General features: G+C 38.1%; 1 protein-coding gene across 1 annotated transcript in view; it reads left to right on the forward strand.

Moving 5' to 3' along the window:
- Positions 1-6988: 6988 nt before the first annotated feature.
- PDE4DIP (phosphodiesterase 4D interacting protein) overlaps positions 6989-18582 on the forward strand; it is a 98203-nt gene continuing 86609 nt past the window's right edge. Inside the window, exon 1 of the mRNA XM_063298583.1 lies at positions 6989-7271. Within this exon, the coding sequence (XP_063154653.1) occupies positions 7131-7271 (141 nt within the window). The 5' untranslated portion in view covers positions 6989-7130. The remainder of the gene's footprint in view (positions 7272-18582) is intronic.

Here is an 18582-nt window from a genome sequence, read left to right on the forward strand (position 1 = left end):
CTCTTGAAAATACGATATTTGATTTTATATGATGTATGAATGACTTTTTGTTTTCTTTTTCAATGTCCTTTGGGAGAGAAAAGAATATTGATGGTGCATTATAATATAATAATTAATATAATATAATATAATATAATATAATATAATATAATATAATATAATATAATATAATATAATATAATATAATATAATATAATAATGTCCATATGGTGATGGCTAAATAGAAACCCTGAGCCATATGTTATTATACTGTTTCTTATATAAGGATTCTAGACAGATCCTTATATATCCAATATTGAAGAAATTTCCAGGCAGGGAGTGTGATTTCTATTTAATGCTACTTCTTTTGGACAAGGACCCGAAAATATCCTCCCAAGTTGTCCAGTTTTGTGCTACCATCTGTACAATACGTCGCACCATTACTTAGGTTTAGAATTTCTTAACATAGTATTTTATTTCGATTTATTTTAGTATTTTTATTCTTAATTAATTTTAGATCATATCATACCAATTGTTTTTTCTGTTTTTTTATATACAGTGTGTGTATGTGTGTGTGTGTGTATGTAAGATTGTTACTATTATATATTTTGGTTGTATCTGGCCTTAGGGCTGTAATAAACATGATTGATTGATTGATATAATATAATATAATTATTTCAGGATACCGATTTCAGTGGATGTGGGGAAAGTGTACATCTTTGGAACATGAGTCATTCACAGATTGTTTTCTATTTTCCTTTGCACTTTTCTATAACATGCTTTTAAAAGAAAATATATGCAGTGGTGCTGCAGGTTAAACCGCTGAGCTGCTGAGCTTGCTGATCAGAAGGTCGGTGGTTCAAATCCGCATGACAGGGTGAGCTCCTGTTGCTAGTCCGAGCTCCTGCCAACCGAGCAGTTCGAAAACGTGCAAATGTGAGTAGATTAATAGGTACCGCTTCGGCGGGCAGGTAACAGCATTCCATGTAGTCATGCCGGCCACATGACCACGGAAGTGTCTACGGACAAATGCTGGCTCTTCGGCTTTGAAACAGAGATAAGCACCGCCCCCTAGAGTTGGACACGATTGGACTTAATCTCAAGGGAAACCTTTACCTTTACTTATCACAATATATACAAATTTCCAATTTCAGCTTCTGGAATAAAATGTAATAAATTGAATAATAATGTGAAATGGACCAACTATGTCAGTATGTTCAGATTTGCACAATTTATTTCAGTAACTATATGTGAATTTTATGAAGGTAACAACCTTTCCTGATTCTTGTTCATGTCATTATACAGAATGAGTTGTTCTCCCTGTTCATAAGTTTTGTTATAATGGAAATCTGAAACTTTGGCTATACAGACTCATCCAGGAAAAACAAGATGCCGTTTGAGGAGGGATATTTTCTGACTTGTTCCAGGCCTTCTGCTAGACATATACTACCTAGGGGGATAGGCAAAATGTTTCACCCTTATAATCTTTCAACTTCAAAACAGCCATTTTTAATATTCTGTGTGAAGAAAACGTGGGCATTTTTGATAGTTTTATTCCAAGCATGAAACAAAATGCTCTGTTTTGTTCCAAGTATAAAATAAAACCTTGGCTGTTTCAGGAGTCACTGTTTTGAATGCTCAGCTTGTTTCAAGTGCTGCAATTGGGCTGTTGTTTTAAAGCTTGTGATTGGACTGCTTTTCTCCCCATCCTTTTTCCATCCTAGCCAGTGTAGAAATTGAGACTAGTCGTGCATTATTTGATTTGGATTATATGAGGTGATGTGGAAATGGAGTGTTAAGAGGGAAGAAACACTTAGTACTTTATGTAGCTGAATAGAAGAACAAAGCCCTCCCTTGGGAGGGAGATGGGCGGTGATAAAATTTGATAAATAAATAAAGCTGCTTGCAGCTGCCTGCCAGTATGCTTGGTAAGTTAATGCTTTAAAAAAATGCTGTAGGAAAGTTAGAGTTCATGCAAATATATGGATACATTTCATGAGTGTTGTGCTTTATTTTTTCAAGCAGCTAATAAAAAGTTAGGTGTGTGTATATACCATTTTGCTTCACCTACAAGTGTTGTTAATGCTTCTGAATTTTTTCAGAAAATGTGAAGTTTAATAGTCCAACATTGATTTTCTTTGTTCATTGGATCTTGAAGTTCTTATGGACTCTGTACCTGCACTCCTGTCTTGTTGAAATGTGTCAGGGTCAGTCTCGCTTCGCAATAAGACACAGACTCACTTAATGGGTATTAAGGATTTCTGGTTTATTGGAATGATGGCTGACAGAACGAAAAACGGGAACGGGGGTGATGGGGTGGAGGTGCCCCTTTTATACCCTCTTGTAGTGCCCCGGGCTCCTCCACCCTACATTGTCCCGATCCCTCTTGATGGGACCCTTGATGGCTGCCTGGGCGTTTTCCCGGTGTCTTCCTTTGTCCCCCGGATTCGGTTGTGTCCTCCAGGGCACCAGGTGCGGCTTATCTCCGTTCTTCCGATGTCCTTCTATTCAGCCGTCTATGGGTCCATGGGTGTGGGTGCTTTTGGGTGCTTGTGTTAATCCCTGGTTTAATTATCTCCTTCCTCTATTTCTTAATGATCATGATCCACGTTGTGAGGCTCTTTGTGCCTTGCAACGAGGTCATGACAAAATGTTAGTTATTAATAAAAAATAAGAAACACCAACAGCTTTTTTTTGGGCAGGCAAAATCAGATATCAGAAGTAGCTTTTGGTGGGCTTATATCTGACAGGAAGAAAAGCAGCACCTATAAGAATTGGCCAAGGAGATTATTTAAAAAAACAAACACCAAAATGCTAAGAAAAACTCATAAGATAGCTGTACTAATTGAAAGGAATGTTACAGAGTTTTGCTGTAATGTCTTGCCTGAATGATCCAAAGAATGTATTTAAAGAAATCAAAGACTTGATGGGTGCTTTTTTTATAACACTTGCTAAGTAGAGTTGTGATTATTTGACGCTTTTTAAAAATGGCCAAATGTTCTGAAATTTGCATTCAGCATGGTCCATCATCAGACTTATTCTTGCAGCTCTGTGAAAAACAAGAGACCAGCAGATAGTTACACAGCCTGAACTCTTGTAATGTTTTTAGCTTTGTTCTAACTCAAGCCATTCTGAGTTTTGTTCCAGTGAAACATGGCCAACTTCAAATGATTTGATGGAAATTTCAAGTGACTCTTTTGTTCAGAATTCAAAACAAAACACATTTTTTGCTATTTTTTAGGAAAAGATAGCACCTCAGCTTTACTGTCAGATCCTTCCCAAAATTCATTGCATGTCTTTTCTTTTGTGCACATTGCAAGCTTCATCTCTAAAATGCAAGATTAGAAGTTTGAGAAGGTAAATAGATTTAACAGAAAAGGCAGTCATCTTTGATATAATTATTTACAGGTTCTAGAAAATGTTGCTTGGTTGAATGATCTGGATGCACTGATGCATTTCTGGATCTCTAGGGACTGAGGTTTGTTTCCAGTGTGAGTTCATTATATATGAAATAAGTAAAATAAGCTTTTGCTATTTTGAGATCAGTTTGGGCCATAATGAGATACTGTATAATCTGCTGAGAGAGCTGAAACTTGAGGTAAATTGATATCTAATAAATCCATGAGAAGCAGCAACTCCTTCTCCTCTAAATCTTAAAAAAAAAAGGCTTGGGTTTTATTTTATATAGCTTATGTTCAGGGCCAGCTCTAGGCAAAGGCTGAGTAGGCACTGGCCTAGGGGTGCCAAATTTTAGGAGGCACCAAAATTGAAAAGACTTCCAAAAAACACATTAAAAAAGTGAAAAGAAGGAACCACACACTCCATGAGCCAGAGCACCTGCTTGAGGATTAAATATACTTTTGCAGAATTGTTGCCATATGACAACAATGGGTGCTTTTCTAATTAAAATTACATAGGGTGAAAATGTCAGAGAAAAGAAAAAAAATGGCACTAAAAATCATAAGTGTAAAGCTCAAAAACTCGAAGAAAACAAGAAACAAGAAATTTTGAAGTTCCTAACAAAATCGGAAGATGAATATAGGGGGCGCCAGGATATGACTTTGCCAAAACGTCCAGAGCTGGCCTTCCTTGTGTTAGTGGGTAGATTTCCTGCAAAAGAAAATTGGGCTACTGCCATCTCCAGGTTAAAGTACGGCAACACACTAGATTATTTGTCATAAACTATAAGCAAGCAGTAGAGGAGGCCACCTCTTTCCCCTCTCCATCTGCTTTCTCCTTTATTTCTTTATTCTCCCCAACTCTTATATTTTTATAATTGTAAACATTTCATAAAACATCATGAATTCTGGGGGGTTTTCTGAATTTTTGGAAGAGTCGTCATTCCAGTAACATGTGGTATCCAGTAAATTGAATGTTTCTTTCCTCCAACTATCTACATTACTATCAGTCACAATATCTGAATATATGGAAGAAAACACAGATAACTTCCTCTCTGTAAGAATATGTGAGCAAGTCTTGCAGGACAGGAAGTTTCTGTTTCTTAGTTGCATTCAGAATCCTTAGTGCTATAGTTCTATCTGCAAATCCATTTCTCTCTGCAGAGAGGAAGCTGAAGACAAGATTGTTCCTTGAACTGGACATAATGATGATGGCTAAGACGCATCCCATTTGAAAAGTAAATATGCATGCTATTTAGGTTTACGCTTTTCTTACTATAATCAGCTTGAAGGTGCCATTTAGGTGCCATTTTCAAGTCTTTTTTTGCATCATAGTGATCTAGCATGGATTGTAGATAAATGACAGAGGTATCAAGTGGGATGCCACAAGGTTCAGTCTTGGTCATATACCCCTTAATATTTTGACTAATGACTTATTAAAGAGAATGTTTGTCAGATTTCAAGATGGCACACAATTGGGTGCGATAGCTAATACCCTAGAAGCCAGAACCTTACATCTTTTCCCTATCAGATGAGGAAGAAAAACTTATCAGGATATTTTTAATTTATAACAGGAACCCGGTGCACCTCTTATGCAGAGTTTATATGGAGGTGGAGAAGACCCAGATGATGATGCTTTTTGTGTATAATCCAAGTTCTTTTTCTCTCTTTTTCTTAATGTAAAAAACTGTTAAGACTTTTCTCCCACTCTCTTAAAATTAGATTTCTCCCTAAATGCTCCCTGATTTATCCTTCCTCCCTCCCTCCCTCCTCCTTTCTAGAAAGCACTCTAATATGGTATCAGCTTTTATTAACTTTTACTCTATGTTGTCCTGCTCTATGTTATTCTCATGATTTATTTTTGAATTTCTTCTTACATTTGATTTATTCAAAAGGCCAAGAAGCATTATTCCCTCCCCATATGCTGGTTTCTTTTCAGATAGTATTTCTACCTGCTGAAATGTGAATAGAAATCCAACTTTGACTCGATAATAATTTCAATTATTTAAAAATTCTCTGCTTTACAGTTATTCTTTTATGTAAACAGTCTATCTCTCTCTCTTTGTATCTTATCTCCATTGTGTGAGGAACCAGCAGGAAAAATGTCTCAAGAGTCCTAGTCTTCCAGTGCCAAGCTTTTGGGCTAATATTTTATCTGAAGTCTGGCTATGAGAAAGAAATTATCTTCAGCTGACTTTATTTTCTCTCCCCTCCCTAGCACTTGTTGATGCTATACAGCAGAGAAACACACACAGCCACGGATCTTGAGCTATTTCAACCCAGATGCTTTGATGAAGACCCCCGTCACAGAGGACTTGGAAGTGACTTGTTCCACAATGGATGAACAGGATGAGGTTCTGACTGGGTTAGAGGCATCTCTTACTAAGAGGCTTCCAGGAGGCTTTTAGGAGAGTATCATAGCACAAACCCAGACTTTACAAAATGTTGAGAAGGTAAGCAGGGTCCTAGAATTCTACTTATTTCCCCTTATATCATTGGGAAATTCTAAATTCTTTGCAGGGGGACTAAAACGAAAAAAATTAAGAAACCCCCCCCCCCACACACAGCATGAATGGCATTTCAGATGATGCAGTTCTCCAAATGTGGAAACAGATTACCCATACAGCTGCAGTTTTACTGCAGTTTGAAATATACCATGGCTGAGCCAGAAATAAATTGACTCAGTTCAGCTGATATTATGGGATTACAGAGATCTGGAGGTGGCTTCAAAGTGATTCAAAATTCTTGTGCAGAAGTAGTGATAGTTTGCCTCCGTTCCTATCTAGGATCAGTTTCAGTATAAACTTTTTCTTCAAAGAGGAAAAATAAACCTTAAAAATCACATTTTGAAAAAATGCAGGACAAAAATAAACATGACACATGGAGTTTTCAGGAAAGTTCTGTGTGTAGAAGTTCTAATTTCTAGCCAAGTTATGACAGATCCCTCAAAATAGTGCCTCCATTCTTTTTTCTATTTATATTTTGAATTAGTAGGATTGTCTATTAATTTAATTTTGAAAAAATGCTGTCTCCTTCCTAGCAATGCAAACAGACAATTCAGTATGGAGAGTGGCTGATCAGACTAGAGCCTCAAAACCCCTTAACATCCTGGGTTTTGCTTCTATTATTTGTTGGACCACTGAGCTATTGGCAGGATTGCCAGCCCAAATCACAGGCTTATTTGGAGATTCACTGGAGTATTTTCTGCCTTTTTAAATGCTTGCTAGTCCACAGAAATGGAACTTGAGAGTTTCTTCCTATTCTACTTGTCCTCTGTCATGATGCTGTACTTTGGTTGTCTTCCCCACCTGCCACCTGCTGCAGTCACTATCTGCATATAGTTCTGAAGAGAAAGATTAGTTGCCAGATTTGCTATTTCCCTCGGAGCTATTAATCTCCTGCAGTTGGTGTGGGATGGTTGTGAAGTATCAGCAGAGTTACAGAGCAATCCTCAGCTCAGATTACACCACTTGTGTATGTGTCTGTTTGTCCATGAGAGCTTCTGCCAGGAATTTCTTAAATACCTCCCTGAGATAAAAAAAGCAAGTGATTCTTGTGCTCCTTATGCACTGAGCAGTGCTTTTAGCTCCACAGTGCAGCTGATATCCAAACTTTGAGTTGACTTCTGAGATACCATAAGCCTCCCTTATGCCTGTATAGCCACTTCCTTGGCCTTCTCTTCCTTCCTTTGCTTCACAATGTTACTGGAGTGAAAGGGGTGTGAGAAGATTTCCACCTCATGGATTCCCAAACATGTCTAATGGATATCGTACATTGTCTCAGCACCTCAATGACTTGAAGAAGGAGAACTTCAGCCTTAAGTTGCGCATCTACTTCTTGGAGGAGCGCATACAGCAAAAGTATGAAGACAATAGAGAGGACATCTACAGACAGGTGAGCTGATAGTGGAGACTGGAGGGGGAGATGATGCCACAGCTGAGCTTGTCTGAAACTTCAGGCAGACTTTAGTTTTACTTTTATAGTCTGCTTTGTTGAAAAAAAGTCACTGTAGGAAGCTAATAATATTTCAACATGTTGGGCTACTGCTTAGACAATTTGTTTTGTCACTGAAAGTTTTTTTTTTAATCTTTTGAATCGTGTCCAATTCTTGGAGACTGCCTGGACAAGTCCCCGCAGTTTCCTTGGCAAGGTTTTTCAGAAGTGGTTTGCCATGGCCTCCTTCCTAGGGCTGAGAGAGAGGGACTGGCCCAAGGTCACCCAGCTGTCTTCGTGCCTCAGGTGGGACTAGAACTCACAGTCTCTCGGTTTCTAGCCTGATGCCTTGACCACTACACCAAACTGTCTCTCCACTGAGTTAGGCTCCTGGTAGAGTTGGCTTTCAGTCAGGACTAACAGCTATTTCACTAAAGAAGCAAAGAGAATTCTGATCCAATTATCTCTGCTTTTAGTAGCTTTTATGTATTATGGGGTGCATAATTCCTTAAGAAGAGTTATTGATGTAGAGTCTCCAAAAACTCTGTAAGAATAGGTGGAATATATCAAGTGTATGTGTGAATGTATGTGTATATGTTCAGGAAATGAAGGCAAACTAAGATGAGAAAGTTGCAGTGCCTGGATCTTATGTACACTGTCTTCAGTTGTAAAAAATAAAGGTGGGACATAATTTTAATAAATATATTTAATAGCATCTGGCTAAAGATACAAATCCTCTCATTATTACCCCTTTCACCTTGTGAACAAGTTACAGCATGAAGTTCATCAGTATAATCTGGTCTACCTGGTAATTAAATCAAACAACATTAATAACTTATGTTAAACTTTGAACTTGGAAAATGATGTTTTTCATTTGATAGTGTGACAACACTGAAATATAAAATACAATACCATATTTGGGCAAATGAAATTCACTTTTTGAAGATGACTTCTTAATTAGAGGTTTGCTGATGGAAAGTAGGCTAATGAATACTTCAGAACTTAACTGGGTGGCCACTGAAAGAAACTGCAAGAAAGTTCAGATGTATTACTTGACAGACTTGAGCTAACCAATATTTCTGTACCTAGTACATTAACAGAAATTCATAGCATTTTTGCTGTGATGCTCTTTCTCAACAAATTAACTATAAAAGGCTGTATCTAAAACCTTCTACTGTTTAAAATGCTGGGGAGACCACCTCAGTATTTCAAATGCTGAAACAATAGTTTTCAAGCTGTGTTGTGAGGAATCCTGATGTTCCTTAGATGCTTATCTGGGAGTTTAATGGTGGAAAAGCTTTCTTGAAAGACAGCTTGCCTGTCACTGTTGATTTTCGTGGCAATGTGCAGCTGTTACAAGAGACATCAGATTTGGTTGGGGGCATATTCTCCATTCATTCAGTGGCAGAATGAAGGACAAGCAGACTTCAAGCTTGTGTGGTCTATTTTGATCGTTTACTAGAATGTTGACTCTGCCAGCTAGAGCTAAATACAAAATAAAGGCTGACAAGAATGGGTGTGTATGGCTTGCAATGAACCTCACACTGACATATATACAAACCTATTTCTAAGGGACTAACAATCATGTACCCCAATACAGTTTTCTGACTGTGTTTGCACAATACAGATACCCATTGTTAACACAACCATGATATAACAGTGAACCACAAACATAGCACACAGGTGGGTTCTCACCGAACACTAAGCTAAAACATGGTTGGCTCATTTGGGATTCAATGTACCATGTGAACACAAGGATTAAAACTATCTACAAAGCTGAAAAAAGTTAAAAATATCCAATTAATACTCCTATTTTACAGGTGAGAAACACTGAGAATGAGAGATAATGCATTGCCTCAAGATCAGACAGTTAACTTGCTCTTAAAATATCAGGAGTCAAAAGATGTTGGGGACCTACTACAAATTACAAAGAAATCTTCCAGTAGAGTGATGTGATATGTTTTTTTATTTTTTTTTTATTTTTGCATACTCAACTTAGGGATGCTGCTACTGCAAAATCCTTTACAGTGTGCTACAGTTCCATAACAAAATAATTTAGGTTTTTTTTCTTTACAATAGAAAATATAAAAGCATTGTTAAAGCATGTATGCTAGGACTGTCACCAGATACAAAATTTACTATTAATCCACATAAATCTACCTCCTCCACTCAAAAGTGCACTTAAAACCTTCACTTGGTACCAGTAAAGGGTATTTCTCCAAGTGTAAATGACAAGCTGGGGTAGGTTTTTAAGAGAAAATGGCAAAGAAAGGACTAAAGTTCTTTCCTTAGGCATTTTGATCCCTCCTTACTATTGCCTTGGACGTTAGGTCTTGGGCACTTCCACACAGCATCATTTCCACTTCCTCCAGAGAGTTTTGAAGCCAGCTATATTATCATCTTCATCCCTTTCGGAACCTAGAAGGTTGTTCCCTTAGATGCCTAATAAGAGAGTGCAAAATCAACATTCAGTCAGTGCTCTGAGCTACAGCAGTTCGTGAAACAATAGAAGTCCCTCTTCCAGAGAGAAAAGGGGAAGTTCTCCCACATACAAAACAGTGTTCCTGGTACATGGAAATTTTCCAGACATTTTTGCTGATGATGGTCTCAGTGACCAATCTGATTATGGAGTGCAGAAACAAAACAAGCTGTTGACAGGAACAGGATGCTCTGCTGTTCTGAGGATTTCCAGGCAGTAAAGGAGGCCAGAATGCACATGGTAAAAGATTTGCTTTGAAATTAATTGCTTTGAAATGGGTGGCTTCCACTGCATCCTCAATTCATCATGCAACAAAACTTTTAAGAGTGATCAAGAATATATTGTCATTTGCTCCTTTTTTGAGCATGGTGATTCAGAAAGTAGTATTTGTGCACCTGCAGGCATTCTTGGAGGAGGAGATTATTTCTGGTCTGACCTGGGACAGAAGTAGCAATGGTTCTTTTTCTCCTATGGGAGAAAGACACAAGGAATGTTACTTTTGTTGCTGCTTTATCTCTCAGCAGCTTTTCATATTGTTGGTGAGTGTGATCCTGTGGCAAACACAGTTGTGTACCCCTCTTATAGAGGAAAAAGCTTTGGAGCATCAACTAGGGCAGTACCTGTTTCACTATATTTTTTTGAATTTTTGAAAAGTATCAACAGCTATAGAGATAAACAATCTAGCAAGACTAACCTTCTCAACCTGGTGTCTTCACGATGTATTTAACTTTTGTAATCCCTGGTCAAGGTGACCATTGACTGCTAGTTGGAGAACAGCAGAACTTGTAGTTGAACACACCAAAAAGGCATCAAGTTAAGAAAAAGTTGTAATGGTCATAATATTTTAGAAAGAACTGGCTTAGCCATACACCACTCTTTATTAATGACATAGCTGTGGAGTCAGTCAGTAGCATCAGGTTCCTGGGGGTGCTGATAACGAACAATCTGACTTGGTCTCTTAATACTGCATCCTTGGTAAAACAGGCACAGCAGCGTTTGCATTTTCTGTGCCAGATGAGGAAGGCACATCTTCCACCTCCCATCCTCCTTACTTTCTGTAGAGGCACTATAGAGAGCATATTGACCAACTGTATTTCCGTCTGGTTTGGAGGCTGCAGTGCCTCGGATAGGAAGTCTGTGCAGAGGGTGGTGAGGGCAGCAGAGAGGATAATCGGGATCTCACTTCCTCTTATTCAAGATACAGCATATACACGAGGTTTGTCTAGAGCCCGAAATATTGTCAGTGACCCCGCCCACCCCCATTATGGCTTGTTCTCCTTGTTGCCCTCTGGGAAAAGGTTCCACTGCATCCGATGTAGAACAGCTAGGTTAGGTAATAGTTTTGTCCCCTGGGCTGTTAGACTCCTTAACTCTTAATAATCCCCTCTCATTTCATTGTGGCACATGTGGCATGTAGGACTGTGTCATTTATTAGGGATAATGATTAGGGGAGTGGAATGGTAAATATATATATTATATATTATAGGAATTATTTTTTGTGAGCCAATTGCAAAGGAATTTCATTTTAATGAGCACCTTGGTGTATAGTGGAATGTCAATAAAAGTTTATTCCACTCTACTCTACTCTACTCTACTCTATTCTACTCTATATATGGATTTCTAAAACTTTTGGACAAAATTCTCCATCAAACGTTTCTGAGAAAGCATGATTGTCAAGGGTAAGAGATAAATTAGGGCATAATGGGGAGCAATATATGAACAGTTTTTACAGTATGAAAAATAAATACCAACAAGGTCTTTTACTAGTAAAAGAGTTTTATAACTCTTTTACTATCCAAGAATGGGAAAGACTTAAAAGCATAGACAGCCACGACCAACCAAAATAGACTCTTCTCGATTCAGTGGATCAGTATTAGCTAGGTATAACACAGCTTCACATCTTGATAATATTATTATTATTATCACATCTTGATAATAAGAACTTGCACCTAAGAGTTTGCAATCATATTCTGCAAGACAAAGGTCACCATGGTGGGTGTTGACAGAACTTGCACCTAAGAGTTTGCAGTCATATTCTGCAAGAGAAAGGTCACCATGGTGGGTGTTGACAGTTGCTGTTGACAAAGCAAGAGCAGCTGACATGCTATGGAGCTGCCAGCCAATGGCTTGTTGTCCTCAGAGAAATTATAAATAGCTGGGTTACTCAGTCAGATGCTTATGACTGAGGCATGGGACTCAGCAGTCTTTAGGAAAAGTAGAATGGCAGCATCACATACTATATAGTGGCTTTCTCTCATGAAAAAACTGCTGCTGCTGCTGCTTTTAGTTTGTTGAATATTTGCCAAGTGCTGTATGACAGTATCCAATACACCATGGATAACACAGACTGCTCGAAGACACAGAAAGAGCGAGAGAAAGATTTTCTTCTTTCTTTCTGATTTCTCAACAGCTGTTGACAGCATAAACCATGATATCCTTTTGTATAGGCTCTCCAAGTTGGATATTGGATAAACCATCTTTCAGTTACTTCAGAGAGTAGTGCTGCTTGATCCCATAGCAGTTCTTCTTTGTTGTCATATAGGCAAATGTGCTTTTTAGCATCTCCGTGAAACCATAGAGTTTGGCATTTGTCATCAACAGTATGTAGATAACATCAGGTTTATATCCTTGTTCTTCTTGTTTCTTAAATTTAGGCAAGACTGCAGCTATTCCATATCAGTGCTTGAAAGTGACAGTCAACTGGATTCGATCTAATCCGCTGAGGGTACTTTCACACATCTATGATTCCATGCCATTATCCCTTATGGGAAGTCAGTTTATTTTCTTCTGGCTTAGCTGCAGTGGTTTGTAAGCAGAGAAGTCTTAGGTTTGTGCACCTGATCTATTTCTTAAAACTTTTCCACTGGTACCAATAAAAGACTTGATCCTACGCTTAAATACCAGATGATAAAGGGATTGAAGATGAAGAAAGGGTTTCTAACCCCTTTTCACTTCCTGTAATCTAGAGAAAATCACCACCATCTGACTGTTAAATTTAGGTAGAAAAGTTCCATTTATGTTAATAAAGGATATTTTTCTAAGCTTAATTATGATTTTGGAAATAAATCTTCAGGGGTCACAACTGGGGAGAGAAGAACATATATTTCTATTTCTATGCAGTGGGGAAAATGGAGGGGAGAAGGGATAGAGAGACCCAAATGTGGAAGAGTGAAAGAATGTTTATTGATCTCCTAAAAGATACAAGAAAAACTAATTACAAATACACAAGACTAGTAAGTAACAACTACTTGGAGTATTTTAAGAACCTCTTATTCAAAGAGGTTCTTTGGATAAGAGGTTCTTAAAATACTCCAAGTAGTTGTTACTTACTAGTCTTGTGTATTTGTAATTAGTTTTTCTTGGTATTTATATTTCTCTGATCAGCTTCTACTGTGGCTCTGTTCTGCTTGTGTTGTGTCTGGGGCTGGGGGGGCAGGTGGAGTTGCAAATCTCCTTGTCAAAGTTATGCCCATGTCAGTTCTGAAAACTGTTGAGCAGAAACAAGAGAAATCCATTGTCATGAGTACAGATGCTAAGCAGGTGAAGGCCCCTATCCAGGGGGGAAAATGCATGCGTAGTTTAGAGACTTTGAGCTGCCATTCAAAGAAACCCAGAACAGCCCTGCCTTGAGTTTTGGGGTTTATCTGTCTGGGTTTTCCCACGCTTTTTCAGTTTGGTAGGATTTTCTGTCTACAATAGCAGTAAATAAAACACTAGAGACTTTCTCCTCATCTCGGCGTGGTCTTTGCTTAGTCAGGACATCCATCCTCTCTTTATATTTTCTCTTTCCAGACTCTCCATCCTGCCCAGACTTTGCTCTGTCTTTCTCCTCTCCTTGATCCCCACCCCTAAATCAAAGTAGAATCATAGAGTTGGAAGAGGACTTTTAAGCCAATAAATCCAAGCTCTTGCTGACTCCAGAATCTAAATTAAAGCATCCTGACAGATTGCTGACTGTATGCTGTTTGGACACATCCAGGAAAAGGGGGAAACAACCATTTTATTAGTAATTGGTTACACTGTTAATTTAGACTTATCAGTTGGTGTTTTTTCCCCCCAACGTTTAACTGAAATGTGTTCTTCTAATTTAAACCCATTATTCCATTTCTTTCACTCTGGGATGGTAGAAAATAGTCTTGGCTTTCTATGTGACAACCCTTCAGATATTTGAAGAGTGCCATCAGATCCTCCCTCAGTCATCTTGTCTCAAAGCTAAACATACTCAGCTCCTTTAATTGGTCTTCATAGGACTTATTTAGGATCCCCAATCCTTTTTTTTTTCAAGAACCTGATTCTTTTGGTGTGAATCATTTTTAAAGTACAGTGCCCAGAAATAGGAGTGGAATTTGACCAAAGCCAAATAAAGTAAGATGATTAATCTTATAGTTTAGAAATTGTACTTCTGTTGAGGAAACCTACATCTTTGATGTTCTTGAGCCATGTCACAATTTTAGAGCCACCTCCACATTCATTTAAATGTCATGATTCTAGCCCATATTTAATTAGCTTGCCAATCATAATTAAGTACTTTGTCAAAGCTTTGTTGAAGTTAAGACATCGTAAAATGAGCTCTTGAAGGTCCTGGGTCCCTTGCTCAAATGCTGACTGTTGTGAAGTCGGCTGGCAGGCAGGCTAGCTGGCATTAGGTTTGTAATGTTCGGGTCCCTGTAGAAAAGGGAAGAGGAGCACCAAGTGGGTGTGGTGATCTCCAGTAAGGTCTCCCTGACCTCTGAGTCATCTTTACTTTCAGTTTTTAATGTTAAGGTTTCCAGTTCAGGGATCATGATTTCAGTTAAAGAATGTCTCCATCTAATTTAAATGCAAAAGGCTTTGTCATCTGTTAAATCTGAGTATTTATACTCTGAATTTCCATCTACAGTTATAAATTAAAGTATGCAGATTTGATGCAAATCCCTCATTTACTGACCTGAACCCTGAATGTATCAGGTTGAGCCCATATTTTCCATCTTTTAGAATTTTTAACTTCGATATTATAGTAAATAAAATTAGTATAATATCAATTTAAAACTACTAAAATTAAAAATCTATTTAAAAATACTATGTCAACAAATTAATATATGTAAAAAAGGAAAAGAAAAGCCAAAACTGAAGTAGTGCAAAGGAAAAAATAGAAAAAGAAGGAACAAACAGAATAAACCTACATTATTATAATACGTATAACAGGAACTCAGTTTTTAAACAGCAAATTAAATCTTCCCTGTACAGAATCATATTGATACTCTCCATTGCATTGACAAAGAACCATTTCATAGGCTAAAAGCAAACATGCACCTTAAATGCAGGATTTTAAGTTCAGAGTTTTTAAGTTAGTTTCCTTCCAAACAATAAAACCATCTTCTTCGCTATGCTTCAAGGTTGATAAATCCAAAGTTCTTCACAGATCAGTCTATTCCAAGTTTTCACTATACAGTTCAACATCACATTCACATTTTAAAACTTTATTCCTATTCACAAAACATATTAACAGTAGTTTGGATATCAGACCAAAATGAAGGATCTGTAGAAAAAGCCCAAATCATTTGTGCAAAGTCTCCTCAAATAAAAATACTAACCCTCAACCCTTCTTAAACATCCATGAGGTGTCCAATAAACGTGAAAAGGAATCTTTTGAAGAATTGTCACATCTAAAGATCTTAAGAAACATATTTAACATTGTTTTAAGACATGAAAACATTGATTTGTTAAAACAGGTTATTCCAACTCTTTACTACAACTTATTTGCAAATTGAAAATACAGATGAAGGTAATATTTTCCTCTTTAAAAATAAACTATAGCTTTAGAGTCTTCCATAACACTTTCTGATAAAACGAGTAATTTTCAAAAGCTGCTAGTACATCATGCCCAGTTTGAGCAAACACAAAGTATATTTCCACTCAGCATTTTGATGCAGTCTAAATTCTGTTAATAGCTTATTCCTAATTCCATCCCTGACAACAAGATGGGTAACTGGGACATGGTGGTTTGATCATATATTGCATGTGCTTTTCAGCACTTTGGCTCACAGTCTGTTTCTGTCAGCCCATTATAGCTTCTGGGCCCTTATACTTGGAGTTAAAATATCCAGAGTGGTGCCCATGACCAGTATGCACCCAGATACCTACTTTGGTATATGTCGTGCTCCCTGTACTTACTAATTTTTAAATAAATATTTAATAAAAGCATCAGCTCCCAGCCACAATCTTTATTGCCAAGAATGCCTCTGCTTCAAGAGACATTCTGAGGCTCAGAGGTAAGTTTCACAGATGAAAAGGCAGCCGGCTACAGCATCTGACAGACGACCACCCACCTTCTGTTTGAAGTCCACCAGTAAAGTAGAATTCACCACTTTATGTGGCAGTCTGTTCCACTGACAGCTTACACAAGCAGAAAATTCCTCTTGATAACCAGCCTGTATCTCTTTCCTCATAGTTTTAACCCACCAGTTCTAGTTTTGCCCTCTGGAACAATACAGATTTACTAGTATCAGGTGGGAACATTTACAAATAAATTGTGCACTGGAAAAGGCCTATATTCCTTAACTAAATGTGAAAATCTATTCATACAAAATGAAGCTCACATGCTGATGAGGGCTCACCCAGAAAATAGTTTTATTTATAAGAAATAGTTTTATCCTTCCAAACTTCGTTTTTCATGGTGGCAGCAGTGGTAGTGTGTGTGTGTGTGTGTGTGTGTGTGTTAGTGAAGGTATCTTCCCTACTCCACAAAGTTATATGAATTTTGTAATACTTTCCAATATCGATAATTTTAAAATTATAAAATCTGTTTTGCAGCAGTTTTTCCCCATATTTTTCTGTGATTTGAAAAAGATGGAAGTCTTAATGCAGGAAGACAAATGTGATTGAGTAGGCTTTACTGACACCTGCTGGAATGAAACTCCTGAGTGCATTGCAAGGATTGAAGGATGCAGTTTATTCAGAAAGAATCATTTTCTTTTCCTTCCCATCTAGATGGCCATAAATAGGGTGCATTAAATATAAACATAAAGGAATTGCTTGTCTTAAACTACCTTGAAAACCTGGAGTGTGAACTATAGTCTTATTTCTTTTCGATCCATACTAAATACATGGAGGAAATGGGGAACATTTTGCCTCACAAATGTAAGAGGCTTTTTTCTTCTTCAATCCTTGCTGGAAAAAATCAGAAATGGGGAAGGAGGGAATCAGATTCTTTTTTGTATAGCTGAATATCAGGGAATTGTTTTAAAACACGCGCAAGCCTTTTTGAATTACAAGTGTTGAAAAAACAGTTTCAGAAACAAACTGTTGTGAGAAGAAAAATAATTATTAAAAAATAAGCAAGGAAATATGTTACAAACTAGATAATTTAAAACATTAGTGGCTAATTCCTTTTTTTCAAGGGTTCTTTGGTAAAAGGTGTTTATGATATCCTGCATCCAGTCAGGCTGTATCTAGTCTGAACAATCCCTGGTCTGTCCAGCTGAGGAGCTTTTAGCCTGAATGGCAAGGATTTCTAACTTCAGCCCAACCCTAGGAAATATAAAAAGGAAGGTGCTTTGGATCTTCCTGCCAGAGTCCGTAAATACAGAATTTAGCAAAACTTGTGCTAATCATACAACCACCCAATCTTGCATGTGGGGAATGTTTAATGAGAAATTCACTTATTATAGCGATGAAGTCAAAATTCTAGCTATACAAAAGAAATTGTTGGGGAAAGGAAGGCCTCATCAGCAGCACAAGGAAAATGATGGTGAAGGTCAGCTGGAGGAGCGGGGGGGTGGCAGGGGCAGTGGAGGGCATGGTGGCAGGGCAGCAGGGGCAGTGGAGGGCAGGGCAGCCAAAAGGGCAGAAGTGAGGGGAGAGAGGCAGGTGGGGGGAGTTGAAGTGCACCCTGCGGTTGTAAATGTGGGCAGGCTGCCAAGTGCCTGAATTTTGATCATGTTACTGCGGGAGTGCTGCAATAGTCATAACTTTAAGGACCAACCGTAAATACCATTCTTTCAGTGCCATTGTAACTTCAAACGGTTGCTGAATGAATGATTGTTAAGCAAGGACTACCTGTATGAGGAAGGAGCTTCAGGATATCAGGATATTATCCTGAGTACATAAGATATCATCCAGTAGAATGGCCAGTTACATGAAATGGTGAGTTCTCCTTCAAAGGAGGACTTCAGAAGTTCTCTAGTGGATCCTGCATTGAGCAGGGGGTTGGATACCTTACAACTCTATGATTCCATAATTATTCAGGCCCCTTAACATTGGGTCAACTTTCCAGATGTCTTTGGAAGATACTATTACTCTATATTAAAACATTTCATGTTCCCATTTCATGTTCCCTAGCAGCCCATGAGTGAGTCAGCCCTAAGTCATACATATGTGTACCAGTATTAAAGCAGTGTTTTCTCACTTAAAGTAACACTATTCAGTGACAGCTGCAAGATGTGTAAAATCTTTTACAGTTTGCCATTTGTTATTTCAGAAGTGAAGTTACTGACCAAAAGTGTGCAGGGTTAAAAAGGTGCATATTGACTGTTTCAGGCTGATGCAGGCATGCACCCTAACCTTAATCAGCTTTAGGTGCTGCCATTTTAGCTTTCTCCCAATGCCAATCAGAACTGCCCAGAGATGCTAGGCTCAGCCAGCAGTACTGTTAGTGCTTTAACTCTATGGTTGTGAGGCTGAAGCAGCATAAAAGGGGAATGACAGGACACCTTCACCCTTCTTTCCTCCTGAACAACACAGACAAATCTAGGTGTTGTGAATTTGTTGCCTTCCTATAGAAAGGAAAACCGAGGGTTTTGAAATGAAAATATT

Source organism: Candoia aspera, chromosome 3, assembly GCF_035149785.1.
Source record: "Candoia aspera isolate rCanAsp1 chromosome 3, rCanAsp1.hap2, whole genome shotgun sequence".
Taxonomy (NCBI): Eukaryota; Metazoa; Chordata; class Lepidosauria; order Squamata; family Boidae; genus Candoia; species Candoia aspera.